Source organism: Hyla sarda, chromosome 6 (genome assembly GCF_029499605.1).
Source record: "Hyla sarda isolate aHylSar1 chromosome 6, aHylSar1.hap1, whole genome shotgun sequence".
Lineage (NCBI taxonomy): Eukaryota > Metazoa > Chordata > Amphibia > Anura > Hylidae > Hyla > Hyla sarda.
The window spans coordinates 267,472,380-267,487,225 of NC_079194.1; the positions used below are offsets into that span (position 1 = coordinate 267,472,380).

At 45.0% G+C, this 14,846-nt stretch overlaps 2 protein-coding genes across 7 annotated transcripts in view; one reads left to right on the plus strand and one right to left on the minus strand.

The window, feature by feature from the left end:
* LOC130277028 (uncharacterized) overlaps window positions 1-13,642 on the plus strand; it is a 49,513-nt gene extending 35,871 nt beyond the window's left edge. Inside the window, exons 1-2 of one of the 2 annotated variants that reach the window (XM_056527245.1) lie at window positions 10,842-11,983; window positions 12,755-13,642. In XM_056527245.1, coding sequence (XP_056383220.1) covers window positions 11,062-11,983; window positions 12,755-12,762 — 930 coding nt within the window. In that variant the 5' untranslated portion in view covers window positions 10,842-11,061 and the 3' untranslated portion in view covers window positions 12,763-13,642. Of the gene's footprint in view, window positions 1-10,841; window positions 11,984-12,754 lie in introns of those variants that run through there. The other variant, XR_008845342.1, reaches the window with a different exon arrangement.
* MACROD1 (mono-ADP ribosylhydrolase 1) overlaps window positions 3,023-14,846 on the minus strand; it is a 578,339-nt gene continuing 566,515 nt past the window's right edge. For 3 of the 5 annotated variants that reach the window (XM_056527246.1, XM_056527250.1, XM_056527252.1), the window contains one exon: window positions 3,023-3,245. Coding sequence is in view for 3 of the 5 variants with exons in the window: in XM_056527250.1 (XP_056383225.1) it covers window positions 3,202-3,245 (44 nt within the window). In the remaining 2 variants the exon portion in view is untranslated. The other 2 variants (XM_056527251.1, XM_056527247.1) reach the window with 2 other exon arrangements.

Genomic DNA, 14,846 nt, shown 5'->3' on the forward strand with positions numbered 1-14,846 from the left:
AGCCCTGGGTAGAAGAACTTCGCAAAAGTGTGGCAAGTCTCTGTTCGGGACTGACTCTGGTAGCCCCACTATGCGGAGGTTGCTCCTCCGGGACCGGTTTTTAAGGTTCTACACTTTGTCTCCTAACCGTTTACATTCTGCTTCCAGGGAGGCAAACCGGGAAGCCGACGTGTCAATAGAAGATTCCGCTGCACCCACCCTGTCTCCAATTCAGTCAGGCGAATTTTGTGCTATGCCACGGAGTGTTGCAGCGTCTGCCACGTGTCCTGTATAGCCGACACCACGGTTGCTTGCACCTTCGGGGTGATGTATTTGGCAACTTCCGCGGCTAGGATTGCATAGTCCACTTCGCCATGGCCCCTCACCTTCAAATCCCCTGTGGAGCCGCGGTCTGAGAGGGCCGGAGATGGTGCGCGGCTGGAAGCAGGAGAGTCCGCCATCTTGGCCCTCCTATCTGTGCGCGTAGGGTTTCTCCCCCTCGTTTTATTTTCAGATTTCCGGCCGGTCCGGAGCAAATACCGCTCCATCAAAGTGTCCCCAGCCTCACCCCTCCTTCACCGGGGAACAGAGCTTCACAATGCAGGTAGAGTTAGCCAGGCAGCCGATACAGGGCAGGAGCTCCGCACTTCATGTCCTCATCGCATGGCGCCGGAACCAGAAGCCTCCATATTCATGAAAAATTTTTGTATTTTCCTATTTTTCACATACCCGTATTTATCGGCATATAACACGCATCTCCATTTTAACAGGGAAATTTAAGTAAAAAAAATAAAATGTAAAATAAATGACTAAATGCCACATCATCCCCCCAACTTCGTTTTCTTCTGCACCTCAGTTTGGTCCTGTCCCCTCCAGTGCCACATCATTCCTTCCCTTTTATCAGTCTCTGTGCCACATTTACCCCTCTCATTGCCACCCCCATGTCTCATCATCCCTCCATGTCTCATCATTTCCCCCTGTCATAGACTACCACTAGCCATACAGACGTTAAGCATTTAGTGCCTCCACCCACCATCATTTCCACCTGTCTAATCATCCCTGCACCCTGTCTCATCATGCCCCCCCATCATTTTTACCCAAATATCCATGGTAAAATGAGGGTGCGTGTGTGCGCGTGTATACCCCGATACAGCCCCAGGAAAGGCAGCGGGAGAGAGGCCGTCGCTGCCCGCTTCTCTCCCCCTGCCTTTCCTGGGGTCTAGAGCTCTGCTGCCGGCCCTTCTCTCCCCCTGGCTATCGGCGCCGCTGCCCGTTCTGTCCCCCTGATTATCGGTGTCGGGGGGAGAGAAGGGGCAGCGGCACCCATTGCCGGCGCCGCTGCCCCGTTGCCTCCCCCCATCCCCGGTGGCATAATTACCTGGGTCGGGTAAGCGCTGCTGCAGGCCTCCAGCGTGCGTCCCCTGCGTCGTTGCTATGCGCTGCGCGGCGCATGACGTCAGAGCGCCGCGCCGTGCATAGCAACTACGCAGGGGACGCACGCCGGAGGCCTGCAGCAGCACGGACCCGACCCAGGTAATTATGCCACCGGGGATGGGGGGAGGCAACGGGGCAGCGGCGCCGGCAATGGGTGCCGCTGCCCCTTCTCTCCCCCTGGCTGTCGGCGCTGCTTCTCTCCCCCTGGCTATCGGTGCCGGCACCGATAGTCAGGGGGACAGAACGGGCAGCGGCGCCGATAGCCAGGGGGAGAGAAGGGCCGGCAGTAGGGCTCTAGACCCCAGGAAAGGCAGGGGGAGAGAAGCGGGCAGCAACGGCCTCTCTCCCCCTGCCTTTTCTGGGGGTGTATCGGCATATAACACGCACATAGACTTTAGGCTAAAAATTTTAGCCTAAAAAGTGCGTGTTATACGCCGATAAATACGGTATGTTATACCTGACTAGTTGTATATATCTATATTGCTATTTCTTAATGTTTTCTTAAATAATGTTTTCGTATATACTTCATAAGCATTTTTAATCCAGCCCGCACTGAGACTTAAACTGAAACCACCGTCAATCAAATCATATGGACTATATAAATTCAAAACCAATATGGGGTACTCTACATACCGCTACTGAAGAAGGGGTCTCCCCAAAAAGTGTTTAGCTACTATACCCGATCTATACAGACCACCTAAAACCAGATCTACAGCTCTAAACATTTGCAACAGCTGGAACCCCCTGAAACCGTGACCACTGTCCAGGCGCGATCACCCAGCCACGAGGACGCCACCAGTCAGCATAATCTTCTGCCTGCATTCACACTCACCGCTTCTACACTGCATCGATACCACCATACGGCCGGACATCACCCCGTACCATCTCGGAGGACAACGGGAATACATCGCGCGGACATCACCTTGAGCCGGCTGCCCAGCCGTGCCAGCCTGCCGCACGGAGTTCGCTACACAGCAGGACTACCATCCCGGGACCTTCCATACCAGCGGTGCGGTGAGTGGTGCAGAGCACCAAAATCTCTGCAAACTGTATATAAATGACTATTTAGTTACCATACAGTACCATTATTCCAGCAAATAGGAGGTCAACTGATTATTCAACAACTAGCTACAGTTTCAATATTATCCAATAACTGGCTACAGCTTCAATTTTACCCTGTAATGGAGGTGGCTGTTTAAAGGACATTTTATGAACAATTTACTATATCTACTCATTTATAGTCCATAGCAAGGACTCTGCTTGGACAATTTTATTATAATTATTTTTATGAACAATAAATATCTCTTTCAAACCTTACACAACTAGTCAGCATCTACTCTATTATATATATCTAGAGGTCTGTATCCTTATCGTTTTTTTTATTTATTTTTCTTGGCATGAAGGGTTGCGTGCAGGACAAGAACCTCACTATATATATTTATTTTTCTATATGTTTCTATATAGTGTGAGCCCCCCGACTTCCAGTTGTTTTCTATAGGGTAAACCTAGCCTTACAGGTGACTCTCTCCATTGAATTCTCAGGCAGTGTCTTTTCTCACTGTGATGTGTCAGTGGTTTTCTCAGATTAATGGAAGAGCAGATCAATAAGTGGTTTTAAGCTTGGCTTTTATTGAAATGATTAGGGAGGTGCTTTCTCCTTTTATCCATTTTGTTGCCTTTTGTTGGGGTAAATAATCACACTATTAAGCCATTGATTTAATTGATATCACAGAAAAACAAAAACGTGCATGTGACAACAGAGAAGAGGATCAATCTTTGAACACAAGGTTATAGTTTACAGGACAGGTCCGTCAGGTCTGTAGGGGGAAAATCTGTAGGGGGAAAAAATATAAATTAATTTATTTTCTTCTGATGAAATAATATTACAGCATTTTACAATTAAGAATTTCTGTGTGATTTATATTCTGATATGTCTATAGAAAAAGAAGATTACTATTGTGTTCAGTGGGGGTTTCATCACAAATGTTAAAGAGGCACTGTCATTATGGAAAACTTTTTATATTTTGTAGTACTACTGATCAGATTACTTTTTTAAATATACATCTATTTTTTTAAAAAATGTAAATTTTACAAAAAAATCTAAAAATTGAAAATAGCTGCCACTAGGGGTCATCTGTCTTTATGCAGACAGATTACTCTGTATTTTGCTGCATACTGGATACTGGCCGTAAAGTGTGTTGGTATACAGTATAGGAGATCACCATTGCACCACTACAGCCTTCCGCTGTTACTAAACTACAACTCCCATGATGGGAGTTGTAGTTGTGCAACAGCTGGGGATATAATCTTTGTAAAACTCTGTTTTAGAGCTGTATATTCTCCAGCTGTGTGCCTCCAGCTCTTGCAAAACTACAGACAAAGGATCTGTGGGCATGCTGGGAGTTGTAAGTTTGTAACAGCTAAAGACAACACTGCAGCTCCAGCTGTTGCAATGCGAAACTACAACTCCCAGCAAGCTTGGACAGCCAAAGCTTTCTCTGACTCCTGAATGACAAAGAAGCTGATCAGACATTTTGGAGTCTGTGAAAGCTGAATGACACACATAGTGACTACAATATTGATTAGCATCCAGCTTTACTAGGAACAGATAGAAAATGTATGCATTAAAATTACTGTGCAGTGATTTGCAGACTGCCAGGCTGCTCCCAGTCTCAGAGCACATGAGTCATCCACAGTGAGGGAGAGAGATGGACACGGCCCCCCACAAGGCAAGAATACAAAGCAAGTGAGTAACATATAAATTTGTTAGGGATATATAGGTCCTAGACACATAAATGATATGTACATGATCAGGAATAGGTACTGAGTAACATAACTATTTTTTTTTTTTTGCACTATGACAGGTAGGCTTTAAGATTTCAAGGTCCTTAGTTTTGCAACCAAACCCCTTTAGGATGGTTTTTCAGTTTTTTTTATTTTATTTAGCTGTAATTGTGGTGAAATAGTGGCAAAAACTGTGGTATTTTACAATGAAGCCTAGTTATGCGGCAACTGCTGAATGACCTTTATCGTTCTACTGGCTTTTGGTTCTGGAGCATCCCAGTGATCATATGGATTCCTTTCAGGAAATTACCAAACTCTCAATTCACAGGTTATGAAATATAAATCTATATGTTTATATCCAATCATTATGGTATATATTAACCCCTTAAGGACACAGCCCATTTTCACCTCTAGGACGCAGCCCTTTTTTGCACATCTGACCACTGTCACTTAAAACATTAATAACTCTGGAATGCTTTTACTTATCAATCTGATTCCGAGATTGTTTTTTCGTGACATATTCTACTTTAACATAGTGGTAAATGTTTGTGGTAACTTGCATCCTTTCTTGGTGAAAAATCCCAAAATTTGATGAAAAAATTGAAAATTTAGCATTTTTCTAACTTTGAAGCTCTCTATTTGTAAGGAAAATGGATATTCCAAATATTATTTTTTTTTTGATTCACATATACAATATGTCTACTTTATATTTTCATCATAAAATTGACATGTTTTTACTTTTGGAAGACACCAGAGGGCTTCAAAGTTCAGCAGCAATTTTACAATTTTTCACAAAATTTTCAAACTCGCTATTTTTCATGGACCAGTTCAGGTTTGAAGTGGATTTGAAGTGTCTTCATATTAGAAATACCCCATAAATGACCCCATTACAAAAACTGCACCCCCAAAGTATTCAAAATGACATTCAGTAAGTGTTTTAACCCTTTAGGTGTTTCACAGGAAAAGCAGCAAAGTGAAGGAGAAAATTCTAAATCTTCATTTTTTACACTTGCATGTTCTTGTAGACCCAATTTTTGAATTTTTACAAGGGGTAAAAGGATAAAATTTATACTTGAATTTGTAGCCCAATTTCTCTCGAGTAAGCACATACCTCATATGTCTATGTAAATTGTTCGGCGGGCGCAGTAGAGGGCTCAGAAGCGAAGGAGCGACAAGGGGATTTTGGAGAGTACGTTTTTCTGAAATGGTTTTTTGGGGGCATGTTGCATTTAGGAAGCCCCTATGGTGCCAAAACAGCAAATAAAAAAAACATGGCATACCATTTTGGAAACTAGACCCCTTGAGGAACGTAAAAAGGAATTAAGTGAGCCTTAATACCCCACAGGTGTTTCATGACTTTTGCATATGTAAAAAAAAAAAAAATTTTCACTAAAATGTGTGTTTCCCCCCAAATTTCACATTTTTGCAAGGGTTAATAGCAGAAAATACCCCCCAAAATTTGTAACCCCATCTCTTCTGAGTATGGAGGTACCCCATAAGTTGACCTGAAGTGCATTACGGGCGAACTACAATGCTCAGAAGAGAAGGAGTCATATTTGGCTTTTTGAGAGCAAATTTTGCTCGGGGGGCATGTCGCATTTAGGAAGCCCCTATGGTGCCAGGACAGCAAAAAAAACGACATGGCATACCATTTTGGAAACTAGACTCCTTGAGGAACGTAACAAGGGATAAAGTGAACCTTAATACCCCACAGGTGTTTCACGACTTTTGCATATGTAAAAAAAAAAATTTTTTTTTAACCAAAAATGTGTGTTTCCCCCCAAATTTCACATTTTTGCAAGGGTTAATAGCAGAAAATACCCCCCAAAATTTGTAACCCCATCTCTTCTGAGTATGGAAATACCCAATAAGTGGACGTGAAGTGCACTGGGGGCGAACTACAATGCTCAGAAGAGAAGGAGCATCATTGAGCTTTTGGAGAGAGAATTTGGCCATGTGCATTTCCAAAGCCCCCCGTGGTGCCAGAACAGTGGACCCCCCACATGTGACCCCATTTTTAAAACTACACCCCTCACGGAAGGTAATAAGGGGTGCAGGGAGAATTTACACCCCACTGGCATTTGACGGATCTTTGGAACAGTGGGCTGTGTAAATTAAAAATTTTATTTTTCATTTTCACAGACCCCTGTTTCAAAGATCTGTCAGACACCTGTGGGGCGTAAATGCTCACTGTACCCCTTGTTACATTCCGTGAGGGGTGTAGTTTCCAAAATGGGGTCATATGTGGGTATTTATTGTTTTGCACTTATGTCAGAACCGCTGTAAAATCAGCCACCCCTGTGCAAATCACCAATTTAGACCTCAAATTTACATGGTGCACTCTCCCTTCTGAGCCTTGTTGTGCGTCCCCAGAACACTTTGCGCCCACATATGGGGTATCTCCGTCCTCAGGAGAAAATGCGTTACAAATTTTGGAGGCTTTTTTTCTTTTACCGCTTGTGAAATTTTAAAGTATGGGGCAACACCAGTATGTTAGTGTACAAAAATGTTTTTTTTTTACACTAACATGCTGGTGTAGACCCCAACTTTACCTTTTCATAAGGGGTAAAAGGAGAAAAAGCCCCCCAAAATTTTTAGTCAATTTCTCCCCAGTACGGCGATACCCCATATGTGGCCCTAAACTGTTGCCTTGAAATACGCCAGGGCTCCAAAGTGAGAGCGCCATGCGCATTTGAGGCCTAAATTAGGGATTTGCATAGGGGTGGACATAGGGGTATTTTACACCAGTGATTCTCAAACAGGGTGCCTCCAGCTGTTGCTAAACTCCCAGCATGCTTGGACAGTCAATGGCTGTCCGGAAATGCTGGGAGTTTTTGTTTTGCAACAGCTGGAGGCTCCGTTTTGGAAACACTGCTGTAGGATACGTTTTTCATTTTTATTGGGGGGGAAGGGGTGGTGGGGGGGGGGCAGTGTACGTGTGTATATGTAGTGTTTTACTCTTTATTTTGTGTTAGCGTAGTGTAGTGTTTTTAGGTTACATTCACACTGACGGCGGATTACACTGAGTCTCCCGCTAGGAGTTTGAGCTGCGGCTGCTGCAGCTCAAACATGAAGCAGGGAATTCACTGTAATCCGCCGCCAGTGTGAATGTAACCTGTACATTCACATGGGAGGGGGGGCAAAACTACAACTCCCAGCATGCACTGACAGAAGTAGTTTTGCAACAGCTGGAGGCACACTGGTTGGAAAATACTGAGTTAGGTAATAGAACCTATTACCTAACTCGGTATTTCCCAACCAGTGTGCCTCCAGCTGTTGCAGAACTACAACTCTCAGCATGTACTGATTGCCAAAGGGAATGCTGGGAGATGTAGTTATGCAACAGCTGGAGGCACGCAAGTACAACTCCCAGCATGCCGAGACAGCCATTTGCTGTTCCTGAATGCTGGGAGTTGTAGTTTTGCAAGATTTAGAGGGGTTCAGGCTGGAGATCACTGACAGTGGTCTCTAAACTGTGGCCCTCCAGATGTTGCAAAACTACAAATCTCAGCATGCTAAGACAGCAAACTGCTGTCTGAGCATGCTGGGAGTTGTAGTTTTGTAATATCTGGAGGGCTACAGTTTAGAGACCACTGTCAGTGATCTCTAGCCTGAACCCCTCTAAATCTTGCAAAACTACAACTCCCAGCATGCCAACACAGCAAACAGCTGTCAAGGCATGGTGGGAGTTGTAGTTTTGCAACATCTGGAGGGCGACAGTTTAGAGACCACTCTCTAAACTGTCGCCCTGCAGATGTTGCTAGGCAACAGACTATGGACACGCGGCGCCATACTCACCTCCACCGCCGCCGTGATCACAGCCGCCGCCGGGTAAGTGATCGCCGCCGCCGCCGCTACTACACGGTTCCCCCCGCTGTGCCCGGACACCGATGGGCGGGCATAGCGCGGGGAACCGAACTTTAACCCCCCCGTCCCCAGTCTGCTATTGGTCGGCCGCTCCGCCGATCAATAGCAGGGATAGGAGGGGTGGCAACCCTGCCACCTCACTCCTATCTCTTCAAGGGGGATCGAGGGTGTCTTGGACACCCCCGATCCCCCTTATTTTATCGCGGCGCCGCGATTGATGGGCAGGGGGAGAGCGCTCCCCCTGCAAACACCATAGATGCCGTGATCAGACTGATCACGGCATCTATGGGGTTAATGCTGCCGGGACCGGCGCGATCGCGGCCCCGGCAGCTGCGGTGGGACTCCGGCTGTGATTGACAGCTGAGTCCCACCCGCGATCTCCTGCGCTGCCCGCGGCAGAGCAGGAGATCGCTTGGACGTATGCATACGTCCATTTGCGCGAACGTGTAATTCGCCTGGACGTATGCATACGTACAATAGCGGGAAGGGGTTAAAAGATTATAGTAAATATTATACAATTTAAGCCAACTGCCTAATATAGTGGGGATCAAAAGTTTGGGCACCCCAGATAAAAATTTGTATTAATGTGCATAAAGAAGCCAAGGAAAGATGGAAAAATCTACAAAGGGCATCAAATTACAGATTAGACATTCTTATAATATGTCAACAAAAGTTAGATTTTATTTCCATCATTTACACTTTCAAAATAACAGAAAACTAAAAAATGGCGTCTGCAAAAGTTTGGTCACCCTGCAGAATTTCTATCATGCACTGTCCCCTTTGCAAAGCTGAGACCTGCCAGTGTCATGGATTGTTCTCAATCATCATCTGGGAAGACCAGATGATGTGAATCTCAAAGGTTTTAAATGCCCAGACTCATCTCACCTTGTCCCAACAATCAGCACCATGGGTTCTTCTAAGCAGTTGTCTAGAAATCTGAAACTGAAAATAGTTGATGCTCACAAAGCTGCAGAAGGCTATAAGAAGATAGCAAAACATTTTCACATGTCAATATCCTCTGTTCGGAATGTAATTAAGAAATGGCAGTCATCAGGAACAGTTGAAGTTAAAGCAAGATCTGGAAGACCAAGAAAAATATCAGACAGAACAGCTCGCAGGATTGTGAGAAAAACAATTAAAAACCAACGTTTGACTGCACAATCCCTCCAGAAAGATCTGGCAGACACTGGAGTTGTGGTACACTATTCCACTATAAAGAGATACTTGTACAAATATGGTCTTCATGGAAGAGTCATCAGAAGAAACCCTCTTCTATGTCCTCACCACAAAAATCAGCGTTTGAACTTTGCAAATGAACATATAGACAAGCCTGATGCATTTAGGAAACAAGTTCTGTGGACCAATAAGGTTAAAATTGAACTTTTTGGCTGGAATGAGCAAAGGTATGTTTGGAGAAGGGGAACAGAATTTAATGAAAAGAACCTCTGTCCAATTGTTATGAAAAAAGGAAAGAGATGCGCTCTGTTATGGACACTGAAATTATGTGTTTTTACATCCATTGTTTCCATGCAGTATACATTTCCCTGCCCCCACGGTTTTAGCTTGGTTTAGCCACAGCCACAGTGGGCGGGGCTAAAGAACCTGTTTTTCCAGGTTATGTGAGGAGAGTAGGCCAAAGGGGTGGGGCATTAGGGGATATCACAGGAAACCACATGGCCTTCGGTCCTCTTTTGCTTGGGAATTTCGTTGAGAGAGGAGCATCCTGCTCCTTAGCCTGGGATGGATAAGTATATTGGTTGTATCATTTCTACACTAAATATTCACGTATCACTTGCGTAGATTCCTGCTAGTTTGCTAAACATAGAGTATGTACTATTGTATTAATGCTTGTATGTATGTCTTATTTGGTTTAGCTAATTAATGTTTTTATTAAATGTTATTAACTTTGCTGGTTACCGAGTGATAGTTAATTTGGTGGTATACACTGCCGGTACAAGACATTTCTGCCAAAATACCTTGTACAATTATTTCATAGTTGTACAAAACTTAATCAGTGTTTCTGGGTGTTTTACAAACATATTTAGGACCTATAAATTTAGCCTGAACTTCCTGCTTCCGTTTTCATATAGTTGGTGCCATTTTGACTCCAACAAAGAGAGCACATGGTCGGGGGAGGGGCATGTTTGTTTTACTCTAATTCTAAAATCACAATTGGTGTAGCATGCAGGATTGTCCACAATAAGTGGAGCTGCAGACAGAATTATCACCTTTAGAACCGCAACAAATGGCGTAGTCGGCAGGATTGTCCACAATAAGTGGAGCTGCAGACAGGATTATCACCTTTAGAACCACAACAAATGGCGTAGTCGGCAGGATTTTGCCGGAAATTGAGTATTGGCAGTTAATAACCAAGTTGACAATAATAGTTTAATTACTTTTCTAATTTGGTGTATCTTTTTGATTACATTAGTATATGTTCCCAGTGTAATTGAGTGAGTCTACAAGAGACTTATTCTTAAACTGTGACCTAAGGATTATTGCTTTAGACAGGAGGAAGCCCTTACAGATTTTGTTGTATGATACAATAGGTTAATCTGTTTAGATGTGGTTATCACGTGTAGCACTGTACTAGTTATACAGGATTCTCATAGACTGTTGCTTTGTGTTCCTTATTTAAGGGTAACTTTTATTGCATACATGATAGTTATTTAGTGATTTGTCACTGGTAATTAATAGCATTGCTTTTCTAGGTAATGGTTGTTTGTATTGCATACATGATAGTTATTAGACACAGACTGCAAAGCATATTGAAAGTCTCCTGTTGTACATGTGTTTTTATATTGTGACTGTACCTTTAGTTGTGCGAGCTGTAACTCTCCACTGTATTATCTAGTGTGGGAGGGTGTATTCACAAGTGTTTGTACGAGATACCCCAGTGTAGCCTGTTTGTGTATGTGTTGGTGATTGTCCTGCCCTCTGATATTGTACTTGAGGTTCCTTTGTCTGATCACATTCCAAGTATATCTGACTGAGAGAATGAGCTTCATTAGAAGGAAGTTTTGCTCATTGATTGAGGATAGAAGGCCCAAATTTGGGGCTGTACCACATTGGGCTACCACTATGGGAAAATGGAGTGTTGTAGCAGAAGAGCTTGTACGCTATGGTGCACCGGTTTACCCAGAGATGGGGGGTGAGATAGGCGGTATGGCTCTGAAGCTTGATTTAGGGGTTTATCCCAAAAATGAGAGCCGAGCTGCGGCTGAAGTGGGCTGGACTTTGTTACATGCCCTAAAATGTGAGGTGCAGAGAAATGAGGAACTTGAGAAAGAGTTGCAGACAAAAACACAGATGATTCGTGATAAAGATAAGCAGATTTGCATGTTGGAATCAGAGTTACTGGAATGGGAGAGCCAATGTATAGATACTGATGAAAAATTGTCTCAGTCTTATGCTGAAATCCAGGAGTTGAGGAATGAGATTGGTAAAAGCGAGTTCCCCAAAATGGTGTCTGGTGTGGCCTCTTCCCACAATTCACAGCCACATTTCACAGCAGATTTGCCCTCTGAAAAGGTCTGTGTTTCAAGTGCAAATAAGGGGGCGCTAGAGAGTGAGATTGTAGAAGTTCCCAGTGTTGGTTCTCAATTGTGTAATAAACAGAAATTGAATAACAATAAGGGCAAATACAAAGCAAATTGGGGAGGTTTAAGAGTTGTTAGAAGTGTGTCTCTGGCAGTGAAGCGGTATAGATCAGCTATGAAAAATGAGACCCAGATAGTAAATACGGCTAAAAGGGTAAAGTCTTGTTTTGCATGTGGTGGTTCAGGCCATATCGCTAGATATTGTAAGGCACATGGTAACAAAACGAAACACTGTTCAGCTAAATGTACTACATGTGGTCATAGTGGCCATATCTCCACAAGTTGTTATTCTACTGGAAACATGAAGCAGAGGGAACCAGGTAAATCCAAACAGACTGGGAAGGGAAATATACATTCTTCCTCCAAACAACAGTTTCCAGAGAAATCTCTCAGCTTCCCATATAAACCTCATCTGTTTAATCCTATGAAAGATGACATTACAAAATACGTGTTCAAGGAGTTGTGTGCACAGGTAGCAATATTCTTACAGAAACCGTATATACAGGTGGAGGATCCCATGCCCCCTGTTGGTCAAACGGGGGAAGGGAGACTAAAGAGTGAACAAGGGCCACCTTCCTTTTGCATGTAAATAGTGTTCACTTGTTTTGTCTTTTGGGGAAAAATGGAGGTACATAAGATACTGACTAAACTTTCTTTCTGCCCACTAGGGCCATACCATAGGCTTACTTGTAAAAATGACAATTCATTTGTTAGTTTAGGGTTGACATTTACAGGAGCCTCCCCAAATTTGTGGGGAAAACTAATTAGGAAGAAACTAACTAACCACTTTGATTTATTTATTTATTTTTTCAAGAGGTGGGGGAGGTTTAGCAATAGCTATTCCTCCCACTAGAAGGCAATATGCCTAGAGGGACTGAGGTAACACTCACACTCAAATATTAGTTAGCAATGGTCGGAATAATGCTGGGAAAGTGAGTGTGGATATGCAGAGTGGAGTTCAACTGTGTCTGGTGTTGGGTTGTTCCAAGGTTCACTGATCAGCACAGGCAGAAGAGATTCTCTGATGGGCTTGGAAATACTAAAATTGTATTGTTGGAAAGTGACTCTAAACCTGTTTATTTTCCATTCAGCAGATTAGTGGCAGTGTAACCCCGCTCAACCCATCGACCTCCTATCAGAAGAATCCAAGCTCAACACAAAGAGATGACCAGATGACCAACGCTTCTAATGGAGTGAAGAAGGCTACCTATTCCCCAGCATCCCGTGGTTGGAAGATGACAAGGATCAAGTCGTCAAGACTGGGTTTGGATGACATCGCGAGACAGGAGAACCCAGAACCAAAGAATTCCCTCCAGCATTTTGGAAAAGGCTTTTGGACACCACAGAGGACGCTTTAAAGAAACTGTCTGAAGAGAAGCTACAAATCAGGGCTGTAGCTCTAACAATCTCCTAGCTCTAGATCCTTGCTGCAGCTACATAGTGAACAATGAGGGCGACATTAACCATCATCAATGTAGACTGACAGCGATCAAAACTCCATGGAACACCAAACACCGGATTATTTGGGTGGATGGGGAAACTGGGGGAATATAATTACTTTGTATTTCTTTGTTTTATGGAGATATACATGTTGTATGTTTGGTAAACTAGCAGACATGGAATTTAGGGAATCACCTAACATTCGTCAATTATGATGTAAAAGCAAGAGGTGGAATGTTATGGACACTGAAATTATGTGTTTTTACATCCATTGTTTCCATGCAGTATACATTTCCCTGCCCCCACGGTTTTAGCTTGGTTTAGCCACAGCCACAGTGGGCGGGGCTAAAGAACCTGTTTTTCCAGGTTATGTGAGGAGAGTAGGCCAAAGGGGTGGGGCATTAGGGGATATCACAGGAAACCACATGGCCTTCGGTCCTCTTTTGCTTGGGAATTTCGTTGAGAGAGGAGCATCCTGCTCCTTAGCCTGGGATGGATAAGTATATTGGTTGTATCATTTCTACACTAAATATTCACGTATCACTTGTGTCACGATGCCGGCTGGCAGGTAGTGGATCCTTTGTGCCAGAGAGGGATTGGCGTGGACCGCGCTAGAGGACCGGTTCTAAGCCACTACTGGTTTTCACCAGAGCCCGCCGCAAAGCGGGATGGTCTTGCTGCGGCGGTAGTGACCAGGTCGTATCCCCTAGCAACGGCTCAACCTCTCTGGCTGCTGAAGATACTGAAGATAGGCGAGGTACAAGGGAGTAGGCAGAAGCAAAGTCGGACGTAGCAGAAGGTCGGGGGCAGGCGGCAAGATTCGTAGTCAGGGGAGATAGCAGGAGATCTGGTACACTGGCTATAAACACACAAAACGCTTTCACTAGGCACAAGGGCAACAAGATCCGGCAAGGGAGTGCAAGGGAGGAGACTAGATATAGCCAGGGAACAGGTGGGAGCCAATTAAGCTAATTGGGCCAGGCACCAATCATTGGTGCACTGGCCCTTTAAATCTCAGGGAGCTGGCGCGCGCGCGCCCTAGAGAGCGGAGCCGCGCGCGCCAGCACATGACAGCAGGAGACGGGAACGGGTAAGTGACCTGGGATGCGATTCGCGAGCGGGCGCGTCCCGCTGTGCGAATCGCATCCCCAACGGCCAGGACAGGGCAGCGCTCCCGGTCAGCGGGACCGACCGGGGCGCTGCGGAGAGAGAGACGCCGTACGCGCTCCGGGGAGGAGCGGGGACCCGGAGCGCTAGGCGTAACAGTACCCCCCCCCTTAGGTCTCCCCTTCCCTTTGTCTGGTAACTGCCTCCCCTGGGATGAGGACACCGGGAAAGGATGGAGGGATTCCTCAACAGCAGGCGGAACAGCAGGAGTAGGGATGGGGAGGGAGGGCAGAGGGCGAGACTTGGCACGGGGCAGTGTGACACCAGGACGAGGGCCAAGAGGGGACACAGAGGTTTGCCTGATGGGACTGGGAGGGGGGGAGAGGTATTTCTTGTGGCAGGCAGAGTCCTTAATGACCTTAGGGGGACCGGATACAGGAGGAACCACAGGGTCACGGCAGGGAGTACTGGGGACCGGTTGAAGGCAGTCCTTGGAACAAGAGGGGCCCCAACTCTTGATCTCCCCAGTGGACCAATCCAGGGTTGGGGAATGGTGTTGAAGCCAGGGTAGTCCAAGGAGAACTTCAGAAGTGCAATTAGGAAGGACAAAAAATACAATTTCCTCGTGATGAGGTC